The sequence below is a fragment of the Tamandua tetradactyla genome, chromosome 3 (assembly GCF_023851605.1).
Source record: "Tamandua tetradactyla isolate mTamTet1 chromosome 3, mTamTet1.pri, whole genome shotgun sequence".
In the NCBI taxonomy this organism is placed as follows: Eukaryota; Metazoa; Chordata; class Mammalia; order Pilosa; family Myrmecophagidae; genus Tamandua; species Tamandua tetradactyla.
In genome coordinates this window covers 104967755-104995284 of record NC_135329.1, presented here as the reverse complement: position 1 = coordinate 104995284, position 27530 = coordinate 104967755, and the positions used below count along the sequence as shown (strand labels likewise).

The 27530-nt window shown below is 38.1% G+C and overlaps 1 protein-coding gene and 1 pseudogene across 8 annotated transcripts in view; one reads left to right on the top strand and one right to left on the bottom strand.

Annotated features, from left to right (window-relative positions):
- The window catches only part of ZRANB3 (zinc finger RANBP2-type containing 3), a 382105-nt gene that overhangs the window by 28381 nt on the left and 326194 nt on the right, over positions 1 to 27530 (top strand). For all 8 annotated transcript variants that reach the window (XM_077153669.1, XM_077153667.1, XM_077153662.1 and 5 more), the window contains exon 2: positions 14223 to 14381. In XM_077153669.1, the coding sequence (XP_077009784.1) occupies positions 14223 to 14381 (159 nt within the window). The remainder of the gene's footprint in view (positions 1 to 14222; positions 14382 to 27530) is intronic.
- On the bottom strand, positions 8845 to 9459 carry LOC143676773 (ubiquitin-ribosomal protein eS31 fusion protein pseudogene; annotated as a pseudogene).

Sequence of the window (27530 nt, the reverse complement as noted above, 5' to 3'; positions counted from 1 at the left end):
TGCCAGGTGGTATTTATTGCTGTTCTTCTCAGAGGTATCTTTCTACTTGCTTCCTGAGCACTTCTTGCAATTTCCCTTTTGCTCATCAGCCAGCCACTGCCCTAATTCTAACTCTGCAAGTTGCTCTTCTGCCATTTTCTATGTTGTTGTCTTGATGATGCTACTACCACAAATCCCAAATTCTAACCCATAATATTTACCCTTACTTTTACATCTCTTTCCTGTATTCTCTATCTGCTTGTTTTATTTGGTCTAGAAATATTCAGTTATCATCTGTTAAAAGAGGTACTGGGACAAGAGGATGGGCTACAGATTACCTTGGTTGGATTTCTTGTTTATCAATTTACTAGTTGTGTGACTTGGGTAGGTTAGTTAATCATTCTCAATTACCTTATTTGTGAAGTTGAGATATGAAGAGTACCTATATTAGAGGCTCTTTTAAGGATTAAATGACTTAATGTATGTAAAACAATGTAAATAATGGTTGGCATATAGCAAGTATATGTTGGATTTTATTGTTGTTGTTTTTGTGGACAGGGCTGGTGCTAGATACTAGAATGTTGAAGTAAGTAATGACAAACAAGACAATCTATGATCCCTGACCTTTTGAAGGCCTTCCAATGAGAGGGAGAGATAAAAAAATCAAGTAAATGATAAAAAAGCATCATGAATTACAGTAGATGCTATGAGGAAATCAATTGATACTAAGGAAAATGTGGGGGAAGTCCAGATTAGAGCTATTGCTGTGTTCTACTTGAATGGTGATGATGGCTTAGGATCAGTGATAGCAATAGAAATGAAGAAAAATGAATGGATTTACAGTACATTTTGTGAATAACAATAATAGTATTCATTTTCAGAGCTAAAGGAAAACAAGAAATCAACGATGAAATCCACATTATTTATTTGAGTAATTTGCATGGGTTACTATTTACTGAGAGACACAACTTTAAAGGAGAAATCGAGACTTTGACTTTGGAAGTTTTCAATTGAAATAAATGTCTGTGACACGGGACATGATTCCCAGGGGTGTAAATCTCCTTGACAACATGGGACAGAACTCCTGGGACCTGGCATCATGGGATTGAGAAAGCCTTCTTGACCGAAAGGGGAAAGAGAAATGAGGCAAAATAAAGTTTCGGGGGCTGAGAGATTTCAAACAGAGTTGAGAGGTTATCCTGGAGGTTATTCTTTTTTTTTTTTTATTAATTAAAGAAAAAAGAAATTAACACAACATTTAGAAATCATTCCATTCTACATATGCAATCAGTAATTCTTAACATCATCACATAGATGCATGATCATCATTTCTTAGTACATTTGCATCGATTTAGGAAAAGAACTAGCAAAACAACAGAAAAAGATATAGAATGTTAATATAGAGAAAAAAATAAAAATAATAGTAAAAAAAAAAGGAAAAAGAAGAAAAAAGACACAAACAAACAAACAGGCAAACAAAAAAAACTTATAGCTCAGATGCACCTTCATTCAGTGTTTTAACATGATTACTTTAGAATTAGGTATTATTGTGCTGTCCATTTTTGAGTTTTTGTATCTAGTCCTGTTGCACAGTCTGTATCCCTTCAGCTCCAATTACCCATTATCTTACCCTGTTTATAACTCCTGCTGGTCTGTGTTACCAATGACATATTCCAAGTTTATTCTCTAATGTCGGTTCACATCAGTGGGACCATACAGTATTTGTCCTTTAGTTTTTGGCTAGACTCACTCAGCATAATGTTCTCTAGGTCCATCCATGTTATTACATGCTTCATAAGTTTATCCTGTCTTAAAGCTGCATAATATTCCATCGTATGTGTATACCACAGTTTCTTTAGCCACTCGTCTGTTGATGGACATTTTGGCTGTTTCCATCTCTTTACAATTGTAAAGAACGCTGCTATAAACATTGGCGTGCAAATGTCCATTTGTGTTTTTGCCCTTAAGTCCTTTGAGTAGATACCTAGCAATGGCATTGCTGGGTCGTATGGCAATTCTATATTCAGCTTTTTGAGGAACCGCCAAACTGCCTTCCACAGTGGTTGCACCCTTTGACATTCCCACCAACACTGGATAAGTGTGCCTCTTTCTCCACATCGTCTCCAGCACTTGTCATTTTCTGTTTTGTTGATAATGGCCATTCTGGTGGGTGTGAGATGATATCTCATTGTGGTTTTGATTTGCATTTCTCTAATGGCCAGGGACATTGAGCGTCTCTTCATGTGCCTTTTGGCCATTTGTATTTTCTCTTCTGAGAGGTGTCTGTTCAAGTCTTTTTCCCATTTTGTAATTGCATTGGCTGTCTTTTTGTTGTTGAGTTGAACAATCTCTTTATAAATTCTGGATACTAGACCTTTATCTGATATGTCGTTTCCAAATATTGTCTCCAATTGTGTAGGCTGTCTTTCTACTTTCTTGATGAAGTTCTTTGATGCACAAAAGTGTTTAATTTTGATAAGCTCCCATTTCTTTCTTTCTTTCTTCAGTGCTCTTGCTTTGGGTTTAAGGTCCAAAAACTGCCTCCAATTGTAAGGTTCATAAGATATCTCCCTACATTTTCCTCTAACTTTTTTATGGTCTTAGACCTAATGCTTAGATCTTTGATCCATTTTGAGTTAACTTCTTTATAGGGTGTGAGATACGGGTTCTCTTTCATTCTTTTGCATATGGATATCCAGTTCTCTAGGCACCATTTATTGAAGAGACTGTTCTGTCCCAGGTGAGTTGGCTTGACTGCCTTATCAAAGATCAGATGTCCATAGATGAGAGGGTCTATATCTGAGCACTGTATTCGATTCTATTGGTTGATATATCTATCTTTATGCCAGAACCACGCTGTTTTGACCACTGTGGCTTCATAATATGCCTTAAAGTCCGGCAGCTTGAGACCTCCAGCTTCGTTTTTTTCCCTCAAGATACTTTTAGCAATTCGGGGCACCCTGCACTTCCAGATAAATGTGCTTATTGGTTTTTCTGTTTCTGAAAAATAAGTTGTTGGAATTTTGATTGGTATTGCGTTGAATCTGTAAATCAATTTAGGTAGGATTGACATCTTAACTATATTTAGTCTTCCAATCCATGAACACGGTATGCCCTTCCATCTATTTAGGTCTTCTGTGATTTCTTTTAGCAGTTTTTTGTAGTTTTCTTTATATAGGTTTTTTGTCTCTTTAGTTAAACTTATTCCTAGGTATTTTATTCTTTTAGTTGCAATTGTAAATGGGATTTGTTTCTTGATTTCCCCCTCAGCTTGTTCATTACTAGTGTATAGAAATGCTACAGATTTTTGAATGTTGATCTTGTAACCTGCTACTTTGCTGTACTCATTTATTAGCTCTAGTAGTTTTGTTGTGGATTTTTCCGGGTTTTCGACGTATAGTATCATATTGTCTGCAAACAGTGATAGTTTTACTTCTTCCTTTCCAATTTTGATGCCTTGTATTTCTTTTTCTTGTCTAATTGCTCTGGCTAGAACCTCCAACACAATGTTGAATAATAGTGGTGATAATGGACATCCTTGTCTTGGTCCTGATCTTAGGGGGAAAGTTTTCAATTTTTCCCCATTGAGGATGATATTAGCTGTGGGTTTTTCATATATTCCCTCTATCATTTTAAGGAATTTCCCTTGTATTCCTATCCTTTGAAGTGTTTTCAACAGGAAAGCATGTTGAATCTTGTTAAATGCCTTCTGTGAATCAATTGAGATGATCATGTGATTTTTCTGCTTTGATTTGTTGATATGGTGTATTACATTAATTGATTTTCTTATGTTGAACCATCCTTGCATACCTGGGATGAATCCTACTTGGACATGATGTATAATTCTTTTAATGTGTTGCTGGATTCGATTTGCTAGAATTTTGTTGAGGATTTTTGCATCTATATTCATTAGAGAGATTGGTCTGTAGTTTTATTTTTTTGTAATATCTTTGCCTGGTTTTGGTATGAGGGTGATGTTGGCTTCATAGAATGGATTAGGTAGCTTTCCCTCCACTTTGATTTTTTTGAAGAGTTTGAGTAGACTTGGTACTAATTCTTTCTGGAATGTTTGTTAGAATTCACATGTGAAGCTGTCTGGGTCTGGACTTTTCTTTTTGGGAAGCTTTTGAATGACTGATTCAGTTTCTTTACTTGTGATTGGTTTGTTGAGGTCATCTATTTCTTCTTGAGTCAAAGTTGGTTGTTCATTTCATCTACATTGTTGTATTTATTAGCGTAAAGTTGTTCATAGTATCCTGTTGTTACCTCCTTTATTTCTGTGAGGTCAGTGGTTATGTCTCCTCTTCCATTTCTGATCTTATTTATTTGTGCCCTCTCTCTTCTTCTTTTTGTCAGTCTTGCTAAGGGCCCATCAATCTTGTTGATTTTCTCATAGAACCAACTTCTGGTCTTATTAATTTTCTCTATTGTTTTCATGTTCTCAATTTCATTTATTTCTGCTCTAATCTTTGTTATTTCTTTCCTTTTGCTTGCTTTGGGGTTAGTTTGTTGTTCTTTCTCCAGTTCTTCCAAGTGGATAGTTAATTCCTGCATTTTTGCCTTTTCTTCTTTTCTGATATAGGCATTTATGGCAATAAATTTCCCTCTTAGCACTGCCTTTGCTGCGTCCCATAGGTTTTGATATGTTGTGTTTTCATTTTCATTCACCTCGAGATATTTACTAATTTCTCTTGTAATTTCTTCCTTAACCCACTCGTTGTTTAAAAGTATGTTGTTGAGCCTCCACGTATTTGTCAGTTTTCTGGCACTCCGCCTATTATTGATTTCCAACTTCATTCCTTTGTGATCCGAGAAAGTGTTGTGTATGATTTCAGTCTTTTTAAATTTGTTGAGACTTGCTTTGTGACCTAGCATATGGTCTGTCTTTGAGAATGATCCATGAGCACTGAGAAAAAGGTGTATCCTGCTATTGTGGGGTGTAATGTCCTATAAATGTCTGTTAAGTCTGGCTCATTTATTGTAATATTCAAATTCTCTGTTTCTTTATTGATTCTCCGTCTAGATGTTCTGTGCATTGATGAGAGTGGGGAATTGAAGTCTCCAACTATTATGGAAGATGTGTCTATTTCCCTTTTCAGTAATTGCAGTTTATTCCTCACGTATTTTGGGGCATTCTGGTTCGTTGTGTAAATATTTATGATTGTTATCTCTTCTTGTTTAGTTGTTCCTTTTATTAGTAGATAGTATCCTTCTTTGTCTCTTTTAACTGTTTTACATTTGAAGTCTAATTTGTTGAATATTAGTATAGCTACTCCTGCTCTTTTCTGGTTGTTATTTACATGAAATATCTTTTCCCAACCTTTCACTTTCAACCTGTGTTTTTCTTTGGGTCTAAGATGTGTTTCCTGTAGACAGCATATAGAAGAATCCTGTTTTTTAATCCATTCTGCCAGTCTTTGTCTTTTGATTGGGGAATTCAGTCCATTAACATGTAGTGTTATTACTGTTTGGGTAATACTTTCCTCTACCATTTTGCCTTTTGTATTATATATAGCGTATCTAATTTTCCTTCTTTCTACACTCTTCTCCATACCTCTCTCTTCTGTCTTTTCATATATGACTCTAGTGATCCCTTTAGTATTTCTTGCAGAGCTGGTCTCTTGGTCACAAATTCTCTCAGTGACTTTTTGTCTGAAAATGTTTTAATTTCTCACTCATTTTTGAAGGAAAATTTTGCTGGATATAGAAGTCTTGGTTAGCAGTTTTCTCTTTTATAATTTAAATATATCATCCCACTGTCTTCTTGCTTCCGTGGTTTCTGCTGAGAAATCTGCACATAGTCTTGTTGGCTTTCCCTTGTATGTGATGGATTGTTTTTCTCTTGCTGCTTTTAAGATCCTCTCTTTCTCTTTGACCTCTGACATTCTGACTAATAAGTGTCTTAGAGAACGCCTATTTGGATCTATTCTCTTTGGGGTGCGCTGCACTTCTTGGATCTGTAATTTTAAGTCTTTCATAAGAGTTCGGAAATTTTCAGTGATAATTTCTTCCATTATTTTTCTCCTCCTTTTCCCTTCTCTTTTCCTTCTGCGACACCCACAACATGTATATTTGTGCGCTTCATATTATTCAATTTCCTGAACTCCTGCTCAAATTTTCCCATTCTTCCCACTATAGTTTCTGTTTCTTTTTGGATTTCAGATGTTCCATCCTCCAGTTTACTAATTGTAACCTCTGTCTCTTGAAATCTACCATTGTAGGTTTCTATTGTTTTTTTCATCTCTTCTGTGTCTTTCATTCCCATAAGTTCTGTGATTTGTTTTTTCAGACTTTCCATTTCTTCTTTTGTTCATCCCTTGCGTTCTTCATGTCTTCCCTCAATTTATTGATTTGGTCTTTGAAGAGGTTTTCCATTTCTGTTCGTATATTCAGAATTAGTTGTCTGAGCTCCTGTATCTCATTTGAGCTATTGGTTTGTTCCTTTGACTGGGCCATATCTTCAATTTTCCTGGTGTGATTTGTTATTTTTTGCTGGCGTCTGAGCATTTAATCAGATTTCCGTGAGTGTGGGATCCAGCAGGTTGAAAGACTTTCCTGTGAACTCTCTGGGCTCTGTTTTTCTTATCCTGTCCAGTATGTGGTGCTTGTCTGTCTGCGGGTCCTACCAGCAAAAGATGTTGTGGCTCCTTTACGTTTGAAAGACTCTCACTGCTGGGTGTGTGGTGGAGACAGAGGAAAGGTTGTAGGCTGGTTTTAATGGTTTCAAATTGTGAAGTCCTGGGATCTGAATTCCTTGAGAGAGGGATTCCACCTTTGTTGTGTTTCTCCCCTCTATCTGGGAAGGTTTAGGTGGTAGAGAGCCCTGAAAGCAGCCTGTTTCTGCGTTCGGGGCAGTTGCAACCTGTGTAATCCCAGCGCTGAGCCCAGAGGCAACTAGGCCTCCGTAGAAACAGCAACAGAAGGCTCTGTTTCGCCCCCTTTCCTCTTTTTCAGTTAGCCCAATAGGCGACTTCCGCCTTGATCAGTTTCGCCTGAGCTAAGGGCCTATTTTTAGTAGTCAGAAGTTGTTCATTAATACCACTCTTGGTATTAGGTTGGACTCAGTCTCTACTACTGTTGGAGACTCTTTCCTTTCCCTCCGAAAAGTTGCTTGTGGGGAAGCGGGGCCGGCCGCCGCGTGTTGGGGAACCGCTAATCCGAGGCTCCCAGCCGGCCCCGGAAGTCGCGTGTGTGGGAGGGTCGCCAGTTGCCGGCCTCCGCAGCTTTGGGAACCGCTGATCCGAGGCTCCCAGCCGGCCAGGGGAGCCACGTGTGTGGATGGGACGTCAGTCGCCGGCCGACACGTCTTGGGGAACCCCTGATCCGAGGCTCCCAGTCGGCCTGGGAAGCCGTGCGTGTGGGAGGGGCGCAGGTCACTGGCTACCGCGGCTTGGGTAACCGCCGATCCGAGGCTCCCAGCCGGCCCAGGAAGCCGCGTGTGTGGGAGGGGCGCTGTTCGCCATGGCTTGGGGAACTGCTGATCCGAGGCTCCCAGCTGGCCCGGGAAGCCGCGCGTGGGGGAGGGGCGCCGGTCCCCGGCTGTCTTGGTGAATCACTGATCTGAGGCTCCCAGCTGGTCTGGGAAGCTGCGTGTGGGGGAGGGGCGCCGGCTGCCGCGGCTTGTGGAACCTCTGATCCGAACTCCCAGCCGGCACAGGAAACTGCCCGTGAGCGAGGGGCGCTGGACACCAGCTGCCGCGGCTTTGGGAACTTGCCTCTCGGAGTCTCTCAGCCGGACCGGGAAGGAGGGAGGGAGGGGCGCTGGCCGCCAGTCGCCGTGGCCCAGGGAAGTGCACACTGCTCGGGGACCTCACCGCAGCGGAGTCTCTCTGCCGGTCCAGACTGGGGTATACTGTGTTGCTGGTCTCTGTCGTGGCTCCGGGAACTTTTCTGTACTGTTTCTAGTTATTTAGTAGTTGTTCTGGAGGAGGAACTAAGACGCTCTCACCTTACTAAGCTGCCATCTTTTCCGGAAGTCCTCAGTTCAGTGCTTTTGATTATGCTCACAATAATGTGTTACCGTCAATACCATCCATTTCCAAACTTTTATCTTCAGTCAATTTGAATAGAAATTCAGTACAAGTTAAACATCAGCTCCCCATTTTCTAATCCCAGTATATCTCCTGGCAACCTATTTTCTAAAGTCTAAGACTTTGAGTTTGCTTATTATAACTAGTTAGTAACAGTGAGATCATACCATGTTTGTTGTTTTTGTGTCTGGCTTATTTCACTCAACATAATATCTTCAAGATTTTATCCATGTTGTTTCCTGCATCAGGACTTCATTCCTTTTTACAGCTGAATAATATTCCATCAGGTGTATATGCCCTATTTTTTTTTATCTATTCATCAGTAAATGGGCACTTGGGTTGCTTCTATCTTTTGGCAAATGTGAATAATATTACTATGAATTTCAGTGTGCAGATATCTGTTGAACTCCCTGTCTTCAGTTTTTTGGTTATATACCTAGTAATAGGATTGCTGGATCATATAGCAATTCCATACTTAAAGGAACTGCATCATTTTACATTCCCACCAGCTGTCAATGGAGCATTCTTGGTTCCCCACATCCTCCAGCAATGGTAATTTTCTGGTTTTTAAATAGTGGTCATTCTAGTAGGTGTGAAATAATATCTTATTGTGGGTTTGATTTGATTTCCCTAATCATTAGTGTTGTTGAGCATCTTTTCATGTGCTTTTTAGCCATTTGTATTTCTTTGTTGGAGAAATGTCTGTCTATTGAAGTCTTTTTTTTTTCCTAGCATTTATGGATTTCATTTATTTTTGGAACTGGTCAGACATGTTTGCAACAGAAAAACAAAACAAATCAAGCCATGTAAAAGTTATTTTGTGGGAGTTTCTATCTCATTTTTGATCTCCAGGCTCCTGCCCAGAGGCCACAGTGTTGGTTGCCGTTCCATGTGTCCTTGCTAAGTCCACAATTTTTTTATTGTAGTGAAATTCACATATTTTTTTAAATGTTAGCTCATTGTTTGTATTAATCCACACACCATTACTTGTCTTCTGATTTTTGAAGCACTAAGTCAGACAACACTTGTCACAGTAATGTCTGTCGAAGTGACTGACCATAAAAACCCTAGCACCACATTCATTTGAAGGGAATTCTCAACAAAGGTGACTAATACTGCCTTTCTCATCCACCTTACAGTATTCCAGGACAGTCAGCTTAATTTTCTTTCTCTAATGCTTATACTTCTTGGAAATAGTGTAAGACTTCTTCCTTTTTTTAACACCACCTCACAGTCTCAACACAAGATGAAGGGTAGACTCCTTTGGAATGTTGTAGTCAGACAAGGTACATCCATCTTCCAATTGCTTGCCAGCAAAAGTCAGTCTCTGCTGATCAGGAGAAATTCCTTCCTCATCCTGGATCTTGGCTTTCATATTTTCTTTGTATCTGAGGGTTTCAACCTCAAGAGTAATGATCTTTCCTACAATGATTTTTACGAAAATCTGCATCTTGGCGGCAGCTCTGCTGCAGAGGGCCGATTGCAAATCCACGTATACATTTTAAAGCCTGCAGTTCAGTGGCATTTAGGGATTTACAATGTTCAGTTACCAGCTCTCCCTAGTTTCAAAACTTTCCATCGCCCCAATAAAAACACTTAATACCCATTACGTAATCACTCCCCATTCCCTCTTTCCTACCCCGTGGTAACCTCTAATCTGCTTTCTGACTCTATGGACTTATCAATTCTGGACATTTCATCTTTCAGAGTACACATGGATTTATCAGTTTTGGCTATTGTCAGTAATGCTTCTATGATCACTCATGTGTAAGTTGCTACATAGATGTCTGTTTTTAGTTCTCTTGTGTATGTACCTACAGTGGAACTGCAGGGTTTTATGATAATCTTGCGTTTAACTTCCTGAAGAACTCCCAACTGTTCTCATGACTGCACCATTTTACACTCCTATCAACAATGAACAAGGGTTCCAATTTCTCTGCATCGTTGCCAGCACTTATTTTCATTTTGTTTTCATTAAAGCCATCCTAGTGAGTATAAGAAGGTTTCTCCTGTGGTACACATCCTTTTGAAATATGCTTTCTCACTCTGTAATCTATATCTGAGTATGCTGTACATAATTCATTTGTAGTATCTGTGACATCGGGTTTTTTTTTCTTTTTTAATGTCTTAGTACTTAATTCCAAATGTCTTCTCCTGAACAGATTCATTGGAGAAGATTAGTTATAAATTCAGATTTCCTGGCTCATGTCCTTCCCCTCTCTTTTCACCTGCAAACTGCAGTTATAATACCTCTCAGGAAAGATTTCCACCAGGCAGGGAAGACGTTCTTCATCTGAAATCAGGCACCTTTTCTGGATAATATCATACAGGACCCAAAATTCAGAATCATTCTCACAACCCCCTATCCCAGTAGTCCACCGGATGCTCTGACAAGAAGCATGTACAAAATTGGGAGGCATTTTGAAGGTTAGGGCTGACTTAGTCCAATCCAGGTCTTCTAGCTGCATTCCTTGCCCCGTGCTTTCAGGCATGCCCCCCAAAAGAATGAATGGGGAAGGGAAGGCCTCTTCTGTGATCTGTGTGCTCTGTACAAGGCTTGTACCAAGGCCTGGCTAAGGCGGACATGATGAGGGAAGAGTCAGCTATGCTAAGACCCAAGTGTGCAAAATACCACCAGTCATTCTTCACTATGTGTGCTCCCTCTACCCTCATCTCTACACAGGGAATGTCTCAACATTACCCTTAGCTTCAGGGTCTGTCACAGGGCCTGACTCAGAGAAGTTACAAATTACAAAGTAAATAGTGGTAAAATACAAAGTAAAAACTGAATGAATGAAAAAAGTGAAGGCAGATAGGAATTATTCATCCAGAAAGACCTGATACTACGGGCTAATGAAGGTTTTCAATCCATGTTTGTACCTGACTTTTAGGTTCTCTGGACCAGACTTCTGAAACAGACTCAGGTCCTAGATGGCAGATCAATGCCGACTTAGACCAGTCCAGGTCTTCTAGCTGCATTCCTTGCTCCATGCTTCCAGACATGTCCAAAAGTCTGACTCTTTCCAGACTGGGGATGGGAGAATGCATGCTAATGGAAAACTAATGGCCCCGGTGTATGATGGCTGTGTAAGGTCCTTGGGTACCGTCCTGTAGATATCAAACCTCCTGAAGTCAAAGGGCATTGTTTTGCCGCCGCCGCCACTGCCACTGAAGGTGGGAGCACTGCAGGCCAGGCAGGCTGGGGTACCGCGTGGGTCTGAGCCAGGTGCTGCCACCTTCTCGGATTGCCCCCCTTTTTCCTCTTTTTAAATTGGGTTGTCTTTATATTGTTGCATTTTTCAGCAATAGGATTTCTTTATCTATTCTGCATATTAAACCTTTGTCAGATATGTGATTTCCAAATATTTTCTCTAATTCGGTAGGTTGTCTTTTCACTTTTGTGACAGTTTCCTTTGATACACTGAAGTTTTTAATTTTGAGGAGTTCCCATTTATCTGTTTTTCTTTCATTGCTTGTGCTTTGTGCATAAACTATAAGAAACCATTGCCTACCACAAAACCTTGAAGAAGATTCCCTGCGTTTTCTTCTATAATATAGTCCTGGTTCTTATGGTTAGGTCTTTGATCCATTTTGAGTTAATTTTTGTATATGGTTTGATATAGGATATGGTTTGAGATTTGTATATGGTTTGGCATATGGATATCTACTTCTCCCAGTACCACCTGTTAAATAGAGTATTTTTATCCAGTTGGGTGAACTTGGCAGCCGAGTCAAAAGTCTGTTGGGGGCGAGTCACGGTGGCTCAGCAGGAGAGTTCTCCCCTGCCATGCCGGAGACCCGGGTTTGATTCCTGGTGCATGCCCATGCCAAAAAAAAAAAAAATCAGTTGGCCATAGATGTGACAGTCTGTTTCTGAACTCTCAATTTGATTCCATTGATCAATTTATCTGTCATTATGGTTTTTTGCTGTGTTGACCAGTATGGCCATGTAATATCCTTAAAGTTTGGAAGTATGAATCTTCCAACTTTGTCCTTTTTCAATAAGTATTTAGCTATTTCAGGGCCTTCTCACCCTTCCAAATAAATTTGATAATTCGCTTTTCTCTTTCTGCAAAATGTAGATCCAAGTCTGTATGATGTTTCTATTTGCATATCATCACCACCTCAAGCTTTATTTATTCCTAAATGATCTATTCCCTTTTCTTCCCCATTCCATTTCTTCCATAGTTTTCACTATATCAGTAAATTGCTGTTTAGTATTAACTCTGTTACTCCAGATCTGTCTTGAATCTTTATTTCCTTCAATTTCCACATGTCCTCCATAAGCAAGTCTTGTTTGCTTTACTGCTGTACATATACCATATATCTGTATTTCTGCTAGCAAAGATGATTCTTGTCTTTTACAGCACGATAACTGGTTTCCTGCTTATACTCTTGACCCCTTTGAAGCATTCTCTATTCTTTACTCAAAATTTGTTTTTTGTTGTGATGTGTTTATGAGGACCTTGGTGTTTATGAGGACTTTGTTTAGACTGGTCTGTGCAATAAAACATTTCTAAATCCAGTTGCCTGTTGAACTGGGGCTTTGTTGACTGGCCAAGTTGTATAGGAATATTCATATCCTGACTTTCCATTGGTAGCTTTGTCCCTAGTGATTGTTTCTGAAATGTAAGTCAGATTACATCATTCCCCTGCTTCAAACCCTCCAGTAAATGCTGTCTAGTAGATCTTTCAGTAAAGGTGGAAATGTTTCATATCTCCATTTTTTCAATGTGGTGTTCACCAGCCATATGTTGCCAGTAAACACTTGAAACAAGACTGGTGAGACCGAAGAACTGAACTTTCAATTTTATTTATTTTCGGTTAAGTTTAAATGATCACATGTGGCTAATGTTGTATTGCACAGCACAGCTCCATTGGCTGCCTTTCATTCCTAAAATAAAATTTGAAGTCTTTATGTCTGATCTGACTTCTCCCTATTTATACCATTTGTCTCATTACCATTCTCTCTCTTGGTTCAGCCACATTGGTCTCTGTTGTGTATCTCAAAAACAACTTTCTCATTTCGAGTCCTTTACTCTAATGCTCTCTGCCTCGAATGCTATTTTCCCAATTTTGAATACAGACCATAGTCAGATTTTACCTTCTAAAAAGACCTTTCCTGGCCCCCCCAGAGTAGACACTGCCCTCTTAATTCCTTCCCCATGTGAGCAACTAATCTCTAATTAATCAATAATATGAGCCTTGCTTCTTTACCTCATGGTATGAAGTTTCTATTTGTTATGAATAAATACTTGTTTAATTCCTCAGATTCTTAGACAATGGGATCAGAGGTTGATTACTTTTTAGTTGACGTTTTATAAGTGTGATGGTTAGGTTTATGTGTCTACTTGGCCAGGTAATGGTGCCCAATTATCACATATTTACAGATATCTCCTAGAGAACCCTAATATACAATAAATCTATAAGTAATTGAGAAAGAAGCAAACTTGTGTTAAAGATGGAATGTGATTATATATAAACAGTTGGAAAGGTGTGATATAAATACAAAGTAATATTATTAGAGAAACGTTATATTATATTGGTTTAATAAGACTTTTTCTTGCAAAAAGCTAAAAATTTATAAGTATTTGAAATTTTTATATGGTAGAAAAGTAAAATTACAACTGTGGAACCCCAGTGGAGATGACTGTACCAATCTACACTGTGGATTCAGCTATTTAAAAAAAATTGATTTCAGTATTTAAAAATTAATCGTATTTAACAATGTTGAATTAATTTAATTAATTTAAATTTGGAGTTAATTTTGAATTCTTTAAGTAAACATTTGCCAAATCTCAGAAAATCTGATGTTTTACAAAGATACACATCTCTAACAGGATCGATTTTAAAAACTTATATTTCTGTAGGAAATTCATCCATTATTTAAAAAATTATTTAATTTGCAAATATGTAGCTGATTTATAACTTTTCAGTAAAGTCGTAAAACGGGTGTGGCTATATTATGGCTTAAAATGAAATAAAGGATGCTAAGGTTCTAGATAATACATTAAATAATTGCATCTGGACTCAGTGCTTTGAATTTTCTTAGTCTCTTAATCTGAGGGCATGATTTATCCAGCTCATATTTGTATAGATGATATATGAAGGTTGTTTATAAGCACTTTAATATTAGTATATATGTTTGATTCTGTAACATACTTAGTAATATCTGTCTTCTCACCCTACCCTTGTTTGTTTCTCTGTTTTTAGGGTCAACATGCCTAAATTTCATAACATAAAAAAGTCTCTTAAGCCTCACTTTTCTTGTGAATCTGATAAACAGCTGGATTATTTACCGGACAAATTACGAGCGAGGCTGCTTCCTTTCCAGAAGGATGGCATCTCTTTTGCCCTCAGAAGAGATGGCAGGTAAAGTATTTCTTTAAAGAAATGCTAAAAATGTTTAATTCCTGGCATGTGTTTAAAAAAACAGATGTAATCAACTGTGCATGTTTGTGCAAATAGAATTTCAAATTATTGTTTTAAAGTAGAATATCATCTTTGTACTCCTCTTGTCATCATATTTATGCTGCATGTAGGCGCCCTTTCTCTGAATCAGGAATTAAAAATTAGAAGATTTTCAGTTTATTGTGGATTTAGAACAAAGAAAAAGCAAATTTTAAGGAATATCTAATGAGGACCCTATAAGGACTCAGTGACCTATTCCTGCCGTTTTATAAATGTAATGTTTAGATGATAGTCCAGATATAAAAATAGATTATACACATTTTTCAAAAAATGTAAGCCATTCTTTTAGTTGAATTGATCATCACTAAGTTAGCTTCATCCATTTAATGTGATTGACTTATACTTCAGGTTGAGATATATTGACACAATTCTGATTTCTTAAGAAGGTAGTTTGGTTATGTTTAGTATTTGGGTTGCCATATCTCCTTTTGTATGTTGATGGCTTTTTAGAATGTATTGCTTTTACATGTCTTAATGCCATTGTATTTTAGTTAATCTCACTTTTCACCTTAGATACTAGCAACCTCTGAGAGATGCCTTCTATACTATTTGTATTTCTTTACTCTTTAAACTTCATAATATGTATATAAACTCATCCGTGAAATTGGTCCATTACATGATTGGCTATCCTTTTTTTTTTTAACATTTTTTATTATGAGATATAACATATACAAAAAAAAGTAAATGCATTGTAACAAGTAGTTCTAGAACAGATTTCAGAGTTGGATACGTATTATTGTTCTATAATTTCAGATTTTTCCTTGTAGCTGCTCCAAGACACTGGAAACTAAAAGAAATGTCAATATAATGATTCAGCAGTCACACTCATTTGTTAAATCCTGTCTTCTCTGTTATAACTCTACCTTCTCCTGTGATCCTTCTCCCAATCTTTAGGGGTATTTGGGCTCTGCCCTTTCTAACATTTTCTTGTTGAAAAGGGGTGCCGATAATATGGGATAGGGGGCTGGAACTAGTTGATGTTCTTGGAGAGGCTGTCCTCTCTGGGTTTCAGGATTTATCTGACTTAAGAACCCATTGGGAGATTGTAGGTTTCTGGAAAGTAATCTTAGTACATGGAACTTTTGTAGAATCTCAGATAGAGCCCTAGGTGTTCTTTAGCATTAACAGGATGGTTTTGGTTGAGGTTTGGCAAATCATGGTAATTAGCATTATCTAGCTAAAGTTTGCGTAAGAGTAACCTCCAGCATAGCCTCTCAATTCTATTTGAAGTCTCTCAGCCACTAATACCTTATTTTGTCACATTTCTTTTCCCCCTTTTGGTCAGGAAAGCATCGATCCCATGGTGCCAGAGCCAGGCTTATCTGTGGGAGTCATATCTCACATAGGGGTAGGGTAATGATTTCCCTTGCAGAATTGGGTTTAGAGAGAGGCCACATCTGAGCAACAAAAGAAGTTTTATGGAAGTAACTCTTACACATAACGGTAGATAGACTTAGGTTCTCCACTATAAAAATAATGCTTCACAAATGCAAGCCTGAAGATGAAGGGCTTGGCCTATTGACTTGGGTATCCCAAATATTTGAGACCATATCAGCAGTTTCCCTGGTGGTAAAAGCATAATAGTTCCATATTTTTTTTCCCATCCTCCATTGTACGTTTCCAGTAATTTTTATTTTATAATTTTTTGTTAATTGCAGTAATTTTTAATTAATTGCCCAACATAAGCTATACAAAATTACAGGCCCTCATTCCCATTCTGGATTCCCTATGTTTGGGTTGTTTAATGAGTTATCCAGAAAGGTTAGGTTAGATTATGTGCTACAGAAAATTTTGGTTTTGGACAAAGTAAACCTCTATACCTTTGGTCTCATAGAGTAAGTGAAGTTCTAAAATTCAGACACTGTCATCCTTGCCCTTGTATTCTGATTCACCTTAGTCCTGATCTTATCAGCTTCATTCTCATCTTTAATTGAAGTCTGATCTCTCTTTCACTTTCTTTAGCAGTTGTTGTATGTGGTAATGTTGACTTTCAGAGCTGCAGAATGCCAGCGCTGACTCTGAGGTATCATGCAGTAGCCAAAGTTCCAGGGAGAAACCACATTAGACAAATATAGCACAGTATCTCAAAATCTAGGAATAAAATATAACAGCTCTGGACTAAATATGACTTTTATAAGAGCTTACAATCTAGGACCAATTGTCTTATAAGTATTTTCTAAAATACAACATACGATATTTATTCTTTTGTTTCTGGCTTATTTTGCACCACATATTGTCCCCAAGGTGCATTCACCTTGTTGCATGCTACATGACTTCGTTCCTTTCTATAGTCGTACAATATTCTGTCATATGTATAAACTGCAATTCACCATTCCTCTGCTCCCTCAATGTCTCCTTCAACCACCTTCATCCATTGGGCATCACATATACTGTTCAAAGTGAACAATCCATGTCTCACAGTATGCTTATTTAGTTGTACAATCATCAATACTCTCATTTTTAGAGAATTTTCATTGCTCCAAAGAGAAAAATAACTAATAAACACACTGTTCTAGTTTGAAAACTGCTGGAATGTAATATACCAGAAACGGAATGGCTCTTTAAAAAGGGGAATTTATTAAGTTGCAAGTTTACAGTTCTAAGGCTGTGAAAATGTCCAAATTAAGAAAGGTTTATAAAAATGTCCAAATTAAGGCATCCAGGGAATGATACTTTCATTCAAGAAGGTCAATGATGGCACATTCCATTCTTTGGACCCAAAAAAGACATCTTTCCAAATATAGAATACTTTCATTCTGTAGCAATATCAGAAAGCTTAAACCATTTCAGTAACACTACATATACAATATGAACTGAGAAAAAGTACAAAATCTCATCAAAGTCACCTAAGACAAAATTCTGCTCTGGCCCTGAACCTGTACAAGTTATCTGCTGCCAGTATACAAAGGAGGGACAGTCATTGATATATATTCCCAGCTCCACAAGGAAAAATTGGAGGGAATGCAGGGGTCACGGGACCCATACAGTTCCAAAAACCTGTGGGGCATGCTCCATTAGATTTCAGAGTCTGAGAGTCAGTTATCCTTGGAGCCTTGAAAAGTGGTAGTCCCACCGTTTCTCAGGACCTACACAATGGCGAACTCTGTCTAAATGCAACCTTGAAGGACACTGGAGAGATCACCTTTTTCTCGGCTCCACCCTCTCCACTGGGCTCTTTGCCATCTCTGGTGCCCTCACTGAACCCTCCACAACAACATGATGGCAGCTAAGCTCTCCCCAAACCCCAAGGAATGCGCTCCACCCTCTCCAAGGCCTGGGCACTACTACTCCTGAGCAGTGATGTGGAAGGCTCACATTCTGCCTTCTGGGCAGTCTCCCAACGGGACTTTGCAAACATTTCTTTATTTTCGGCCCAAATTACTCTGGGATATATCAGGGCATGACATAACATGGACAAACCAACAAAATCTTACATTCTTTTCAAGATTCCAAATACTTATGGTATTCAACTTAACTGATCATACAAGTTAAATTAAGTAATGCACTACCCCCAAAATAAATTTTGCACCAAGTATACATATCTCACTGTGGTCTCACAGAGAAGTTGAAAGTTTTAAAATATGGTTGATATCATCCTTTACCCTGTATTCTACTGTCCTTTCTAGATCAGCTTCCTTCATATCTCCACTCAAAATCTGATCCCTTTTTCAATTTTTTAAACAGTTCCTGTATAGATACTGCTCACTTGCATAGCTTCAGAGCTCGAATTCTGGGTCTCAGGTATCATATAAATATCTGAAGTTTCTGGGAACCACCAGGTTATGTAGAAAAGCTCAGTATCTCAGAATTTAGTAAGTTACAACTCCTAAATATATGACTGCTGTTAAGTGCTTACCGTTTAGGACCCTTTTCAGTAGGTCCAAAGCTGATAACCCATGCTCTCAATTTTAGTTCACTGAGTTTTTATATTAATCAATTCATATGAGTGAGGCGTGATAATATTTGTCTTTTTCTATCTGACGTTTCATTTAACATACAGTCCTTAAGTTTCATTATCTAGTTGCATACCTCACAACTTCATTCCTTCTTGCAGCCACTCAGTAGTCCGTTATATGTATACACCTTAGTTCCCCCTTCCATTCCTCGGTCCTTCTCTTCCATTGTGAATCACGAACATTGGAGCATTTCCGCCATAAATACCAGTGTGCAAATGTCCATTTGTGTCCCCACACTTACTTCCTCCAGGTATATAATGCACAGTGGGGTTTCAGGGTCATATGGCAACCACACCTCTTGCCTCCTGTGGAACCGTCACACTGCCCTCCAAGGGGCTGCACCTCTCGCTTTCCCTACCGATAGTGAATAGGTGCATTTCTTTCTGCACATCTTTTCTAGCACTTGTTTCTCTTTGTCCATTTTAGTTTTTTAATTTTTAAAATTTTATTTATTAAATGTTTTTTATTGTTAAATATAACGTATACAAAGCAAAGAAAGGAAAAGCAATGATTTTCGAACTATACTTCAACAAGTATTTACAGAACATATTTCAGAGTTCACTATTGGTTACCATTCCACTATTTCAGAGTTTTCCTTCTAGCTACTTCAGAACACTGGAGGCTATAGGAAAGTTTTTTTTGAAAAATAATATATATACAAAAAAGCAATAAATTTCAAAGCACATTGCAGCAATTAGTTGTAGAACAGATTTCAGAGTTTGGTATGGGTTACAATTTCACAATTTTACGTTTTTCCTTCTACTTGCTCTAAGATACTGGAGACTAAAAGAAATATCAACATAATGATTCCTTTTTTTCTTTTTTTTAACTTTTTTATTGTATAATATAACATATATGCAAAGCATAGAAAGAAAAAAGCAATAGTTTTCAAAGCACTCTTTAATAGTTAGAGGACAGATCCCAGGGTTTGTCTTCGTCTCCCATGCCATCATCTCAGATTTTTCCTTCTAGCTGTTCCAGAACATTGGCGGCTAGAAGGAATATATATATATATATATTTTTATTGGCACAATTGACTTTTATTGAAAAAATACATATTCAGAAAAAACAATGAATTTCAAAGCACACAACAACGAGTTGTAGAACAGATTTCAGAGTTTGGTATGGGTTACAATTCCACAATTTTCGGTTTTTACTTCTAGCTGTTCTAAGATACTTGAGACTAAAAGAAATAACAATATAATGATTCAGCAGTCATACTCATTTGTTAAAACCCTATCTTCTCTATATAACTCCACTATCGCCTTTGATCTTTCTCCCACTCTTTTAGGGTATTTGGTGTATGCCCATTCAAGCTTTTGCACTTTGGAAGGGGCTGTTGATAATAATGGGATAGTTGATGTTCTGGAGAGGCTAGCCTCTCTGATTTTCAGGACTTACCTGGTCCAGGGACCCATCTGGAGTAAAGTTACCGTAATGGAGGGAACCTTTGTAGAATCTTATATAAAGTTCCAGGTGTTCTTTGGGAATGGCTGGAATGATTTTGGTTAGGGTTTGACAAGTTATGAAAGGTAGCCTTTTCTAACTGAAGCTTGCTGAAGAATGACCTCCAGAGTAGCCTCTCGATCTCTGTTCATTTTAAAACAGTTTTTTTTTCTCAGAAAAAACTTTTTTATTGTATAACATATACACAACTCAAACTTTTTCATCTCAAACAGAAACTGTGAATTCATTAAGCATATAATATCTTCTTATAATTTCTTTTTTTTAAATTTTTTATTAATTAAAAAAATTACAAGAAAGAAACACGAACATTCTTAATAAATGATCATTCTGTTCTACATATATATTCAGTAATTCACAATATCATTACACATTTGCATACTCATCATCATGATAATTTCTTAGAGCATTTGCATCAATTCAGAAAAGGAAATAAAAAGACAATGGAAAAAACGAAAGCAGAAAAAAAAGTATACATACCATACCCCTTACCCCTCCCTTTCATTGATCACTAACATTTCAAACTAAATTTAACATTTGTTCCCCCTATTATTTATTTTTATTCCAAATGTTCTACTCGTCTGTTGACAAGGTAGATAAAAGGAGAATCAGACACAAGGTTTTCACAATGACAGTCACATTGTGAAAGCTATATCATTATACAATCATCATCAAGAAACATGGCTACTGGAACACAGCTCTACATTTTCAGGCAGTTCCCTCCAGCCTTTCCATTGCATCTTGGATAACAAGGTGGTATATACTTAATGCATAAGAATAACCTCCAGGACAACCCCTCCACTGTGTTTGGAATCTCTCAGCCATTGACACTTTGTCTCATTTCACTCTGCCACCTTTTGGTCAGAAAGGCTTTCTTAATCCCTTGATGCTGGGTCTCAGCTCGTTCTAGGGTATTTCTCAATCCCTTGATGCTGAGTTTCAGCTCATTCTAGGATTTCTGTCCCACATTGCCAGGAAGGTCCCCACCCCTGGGAGTCATGTCCCACATAGATAGGGGGAGGGTGGTGAGTTTGCTTGTTGTGTTGACTGGAGAGAGAGGCCACATCTGAGCAACAAAAGAGGCTCTCTTGGGGGTGACTCTTAGGCCTAAATTTTAAGTCGACTTGACCTATCCTTTGTGGGGTTAAGTTTCATATGAATAAGCCCCAAGACTGGGGGTGCAGCCTGTAGCTTTGGTTGTCCACACTGCTTGTGAGAATCTCAACAATTCAACTGGGGGAAGTTGAATTTCTCCCCATTCTCACCGTTCCCCGAAGGGGACTTTGCAAATACTTTTCTAGTCACTGATCAAATCACTCTGGGATTCATCGGGGCATCACTCTGGACAAACCAACAAAATCTCATGTCCTACCCAAGGTTCCATGTACTTATGTTGCTCAACCAAGCTATCTACATTAGTTATATTATGAAATGCACTAATCAAAATATGAATTTTGTACCAAATAAACATTTTTTGCTTTAGTCTCACACATAAGTTGAAATTTTTAAATATTAATTACCATCTATTTTCAACACCCTGCAGTAATGACATTCCTTTGTTCTTCCTCATGCAAAAACATTTTTTAAAATTGTACATTTAGTCACTATCATTATACACTCTAGGCATTCATAGGTTATACCATTTCAATCTTTATTGTGTATCTTTTTTTCTGATTTCATTTATGCCCCCAGCACTCCTCCCTCTATCATTCTCACATTCAGCTTCATTCGGTGTTTTAACATAATTGTATTACAGTTAGATAGTACGTGCTGTCCATTTCTGAGTTTTTGTATTCAGTCCTGTTGCACAATCTGTATCCCTTCAGCTCCAATTACTAAATATCTTACTCTATTTCTATGTCCTGGTAGTCTCTGTTACCAACGAAATATTCCAAGTTTATTCACTAATGTCAGTTCATATCAGTGAGACCATACAATATTTGTCCTTTTGTTTTTGGCTAATCTCACTCAGCATAATGTCCTCAAGGTCCATCCATGTTGTTACATACTTCATAACTTTATTCTGTCTTACAGCTACATAATATTCCATCGTATGTATATACCACAGTTTGTTTAACCAACTCTCTGTTGATGGACATTTTGGCTGTTTCCATCTTTTGGTAATTGTAAATAATGCTGCTATAAACATTGGTGTGCAAATGTCCATTTGTGTCCTTGCCCTCATGTCCTTTCAGTAGAGACAGTATACAGATGGGTCCTGTTTTTTAATCCATTCTGCCAGTCTGTGTCTTTTGGTTGGGGAGTTTAATCCATTACCATTTAGTGTTATTACTGTACAGGTAGTACTTTCTTCTGTCATTTTGTGTTTTGGATTTTATATGTCATATCTAATTTTCCTTCTTTTTACCTTTATTCATAGTCTTCCTTTCTACACTCTTCTCCACTCCTCTCTCTTCTGTCTTTTCTTATCTGTCTCTAGTGCTCTCTTTAGTATCTCTTGCAGAGCTGGACTCTTGGTCACAAATTCTCTGTGATTTTTTGTCTGAAAATGTTTTAATTTCTTCCTCAGTTTTTGAAGGACAATTTTGCTGGTTATAGAATTCTTGGTTGGCAGTTTTTCTCTTTTAATAATTTAAATATATCATCCCACTGTCTTCTCGCCTCCATGGTTTCTGCTGAGAAATCTATGCATAGTCTTGTTGGGCTTCCCTTGTAGGTGATGGATTGCTTTTCTCTTGCTGCTTTCAAGATTTTCTATTTCTCTTTGACCTCTGACATTCTGATTAGCAAATGTCTTGGAGTTCATCTATTTGGATCTATTCTCTTTGGGGTACGCTGCACTTCTTGGATCTGTAATTTTAAGTCTTTCATAAGAGTTGGGAAATTTTCAGTGATAATTTCTTCCATTAGTTTTTCTCCTCCTTTTCCCTTCTCTTCTCCTTCTTTCTGGGACACCCGCAGCACGTTTATTCGTGCACTTCATATTGTCCTTCAATTCCCTGAGTCCCTGCTCATATTTTTCCATTTTTTTCCCTAAATTTTCTTTTTCTTGTCAGATTTCAGATGTTCCATCCTCCAGTTCACTAATCCTGTGTTCTGTCTCTCGAAATCTACCATTGTAGGTTTCCATTGTTTCTTTCATCTCTTCTACTGTGCCTTTCATTCTCATAAGTTCTGTGATTTGTTTTTTCAGGCTTTCGATTTCTTCTTTTTGTTCATTCCTTGCCTTCTTTATATCCTCCCTCAATCCATTGATTTGGTTTTGATGAGGTTTTCCATGTCTGTTCATATATTCTGAATTAATTGTTTCAGCTCCTGTATGTCATTTGAATTGTTGGTTTATTCTTTTGACTGGGTCATATCTTCAATTTTCCTAATGTGATTTATTATTTTTTGCTGATGGCTAGGCATTTAATTACCTTAATTAGTTTATTCTGGGGATTGCTTTCACTTCTTTTACCTAAGGTTTTCTTGCTGGGTGAATTTGTTGTCTCTCTGTTCTTTGACATTCAGTTCAGCTCTTTCTGGACCTCTAGCTTAGGTTTTGTTTAACAGAGAAGAATTTTTCAGTTCTTGTTCCCTTGTTTCTTGCCCTGCTTGTATGGTGCCTTTCCCACCCACTCTTATAGACCCCAGCCAGATTTTCCTAGACCAAACTGGTGTCCTATCAGGAGTAAAGAGTCATCTGTGTCGGTTTTCCTTGAGGGTGAAACCCAGCAGGTTGAAAGACTCTCCTGTGAAGTCTGTAGGCTCTGTTTTTCTTATCCTGCCCAGTATGTGGCTCTTGTCTGTCTGCCTGCAGGTCCCACCAGCATAAGGTAATGTGGTATCTTTAACTTTTGCAGACTCTCCCTGCTAGGGGTGTGGTGGAGACAGAGGAGAGGCTGTAGGCTGGTTTTAATGGCTTCAAATTACCAAGCCCTGGGGTCTGAATTCCTTAAGGGAGGGATTCCACCTGAGTTGGGCTTCCCTCCTCCCCTGGGGAAGGCACAGGCTCCAGACAGGCCCTCAAATGAGCTTGTTTCTGCCTATGCCTGGGGTAGTTGCTGCCTGAGAAGTCCTGTCACTGAATCCAAAGGCAGTTAAGCCTTTGTTGAAACACAGCCACAGAACCCTCTGTTTACTTTTTTTTTCCCCTTTTTTCGTCAGCCCTGCCCCCTTGGCACCAGGGCAAAAATGAGCGACTTCTGCTTTGACCAGGTTCACCTGAGCTGGGGGGCCTATTTTTGTAGTCAGTATTTGTTAATTAATTCCGCGATTGGCGTTTGGTTGCATTCAGCCCCTGCTGTTAGTGAAGTTCCTTTCCTTTCCCCTCTGGGAAGCAACCTGTGGGGGAGGGGCACTGACCGTCACAGCTTGGGAAACTCACAGTTCTAGGGGGGCTTGCGGCCAGTCCAGCTGGTCCAGACTGGGGTACGCTGTGTGTCCAGTCCCTGATGTGGCCCCAGGAGCTGTTCTGTACTGTTTTTGGTTCTTAGTAGTTGTTTTGGAGGATGAACTAAAATCTGTACATTGCTAAACTGCCATCTTGATTCCATTTTAAAACAGTTTTAATCCCGTATCATAAAATCCAACCTATGTATATAGACATCCTTTCACTATCACAATCTATATGAAGACATTTCCTTTTCTTCCACAAAGAATCCATACCCCTCCCCCATATCCCCACCTCTTGACATTTAGTTTTGGCATAATGCTTTTGTTAAATTTAGTGGAAGCATATTACATTGTTACTGTTGACTATAGACTTTACTTGCATTGAATGTGCTTTTTCCCATATACCATCCATTTTCAACACTTATCAATATTGTCATTAATTTGTTCTGCCTCAGGCAAAAACATATTTTTATTTGTACATTTAATCACCATCATTGTCCACTCTAGGTATTCGTAAATTAAACAGGCTTAGTCTTTAGCCTGTATATTTCCTTCTGGTTTCATATGTACCCCCAGCCCTTCTTCCTCTATCACATTATATGTGAATTACTCACATATATACTGAATTACTCACATTCAGCTTCAATTGGACTGTTGAGTGAAAATAGTCAGAAACAAAAGGACAAATACTGTATGGTCTCACTAATATGAACTAACATTAATGAGTGAATTTTGGAGTTGAAGGTAAAAACACAGGTTATCAGAATATAGAAATAGGGTAGAGATTGGGCATTTGGTTCTGAAGGAATCCAAAGTGTGCAACAGGACTGAATGTAAACATTCAGAAATGGATGGCAGAATATTACCTGATCGTAGCACCATAATATTACTACATTGAATGAAGCTAAATATGAGTATGATCCCTTCAGTTTTTCCAGTGCTTGCCTCGTGCACTTTGGCATTCCTTGATTGGGAGCATAAATATATTAGGTTTGTAATTTCTTCTTGGTGAATTGTCCCTTTTATTCATATGTAGTGTCCTTCCTTGTGTCTTATGCTTATGACATCTTTACATTTACAGTCTATTTTTGTCTGATGTTAGTATAGCTTCTCCTGCTGTCTTTTGTTTACAGGTTACATAGAAGATCTTTTTCCATTCTTTTACTTTCAACCTAATTGTATCCTTGAATCTAAGATGTGTCTCTTGCAAATAACATATAGATGGATTATGTTTTTTAATCTGTTATGCCAGTCTGTATCTTTTAATTGATGCTCTTAATCCATTAATGTTCAAAGTAATTCCTTTAAGTTCTTGACTGTAACATCTTATTCTTCAGTTTTTATTTGTTTGGTCTTCATATCCTTATCCCTCTGTCTGTTTTTATCCTTTAAGTTACCCTTACTGGTACTCTTTAATTTTGCATCCTCCTCCAGACCTCTCTCTCTGCTGTGTTCTTTTCTCAACCGAAGGAACTTGCCTTATTATTTTTTATACGACCTATTTTGTGTTGATAATTTTTCTCAACCTTTGTCTGTGAAAATTTTAATCTCTCCCTCAATTTTTTTTTGTTTACTTTACTGATGACTTTTTAAATTGAAATATAGCCATGGTTATTGATTTGTGTATTAATTTAAGGTTACCTAATTGCTTGAGGTTACTTTCTTACCACAATGGCAGGCTACACTCTGGTGGCATAGTTGAGTGGTTTCAGTAGAATATGGCAACAGAGCCAGAATAGATTTCAGAGTTTGGTATGGGTTACAATTCCACAGTTTTACTTTTTTACCTCTAGCTACTCTAAGGTATTAGAGACTGCAAGAAACATCAGTAAAATGATACAGCACTCAAACTTATGTTGTACCTTACTTTCTCTGTATGACCTTTGATCATTACCTTTGATCTTTCTCCTCCTCTTTAGGGGTAGTTGGGCTTTGTCCACTCTACGTTTTTTTGTGTTTGTTCTAGTTTGCTAGCTGCCAGAATGCAATATACCAAAAGTGGAATGGCTTTTAAAAAGGGGAATTTAATGTGTTGCTGGTTTACAGTTCTAAGGCCGAAAAATGTCCTAATTAAAACAAGTCCATAGAAATATCCAATCAAAGGCATCCAGGGAAAGATACTTTGGTTCAAGAAGGCCGATGAAGTTCAGGGTCTCTCTCTCATTTGAGAAGGCTCATGATGAACATAGTCAGGGCTTCTTTCTCAGCTGACAGGACATATGGTGAACACACTGTCATTTGCTAGTTTTCTCTCCTGGCTTCTGGTTTCATGAAGCTTCCCAGGAGGCGTTTTCCTTCTTCATCTCCAAAGGTTGTTGGCTCGTGGATTCTCTGCTTCGTGGTGCTGCAGCATTCTCTGCTCACTCCGAATCTCCTTCATTCTCCAAAATGTTTCCTCTTTTGTAGGAGTCCAGAAACTAATCAAGAACTACTCAAATGGGTGGAGACACATCTTCCCTAATCCAGTTTAACAACTACTCTTGATCTCCAGGGAGATGATCTAATTACAGATTCAAACATACAGTATTGAATAGGGATTATTCTGCCTTTACAAAATGGGATTTTGATTAAAACATGGCTTTTCTAGGGTCCATCCAGCCTTTCAAACTAGCACAATATTTGAAGGGGATGTCAATAATATGGAATAGGGAGATGGAACTACTTGGTGTTCTGGAGAGGCTGGCCCCTCTGCATTTCAGGGACCTATTTAGAGGTTATAAGTTTCTAGAAAGTTATTCTGGTGCATGGAACCTTGTAGCTTCTTATAAAATGCCCCAGGCATTCTTTAGGATTGCCAAAAATTATTTTGGTTGGGGTTTCATAAGTTATGATAGGTAACAGTGTCTAACTGAAGACCAGCTTTCTTTTGATTACCACTTGCATGATATATTTCTTTCTGTCCTTTCACTTGCATTATACTGGCTTCTTTGAATTTAAGGGATTTTCTTGCACACAGTTTATAGTTAGACCTTGCCTTTTTTTTGAATGCTATATGGGGGGGGTCACATTTCATTATTTTTCCATGAGAGTAACCCCTTATGGCAGCACCATTTGTTGAATTGTTTTTTCTTTTGTTTGTTTGTTTGTTTAGGAAGTGTATGGTCCAGGAATAGAACCTAGGTCTTCCACTTGGCAGGAGAGAATGCTACCATTGAACTACCCTTGCATCTCCTGGACCACGCTTTTTTAATCCATTCTGTTAATCATTGCCTTTAAAACAATTATTATTTTTTTAATGTATCTTCACACACTACACATTTCATTGAACGTATACCGTCAGTGGCTCACAGTA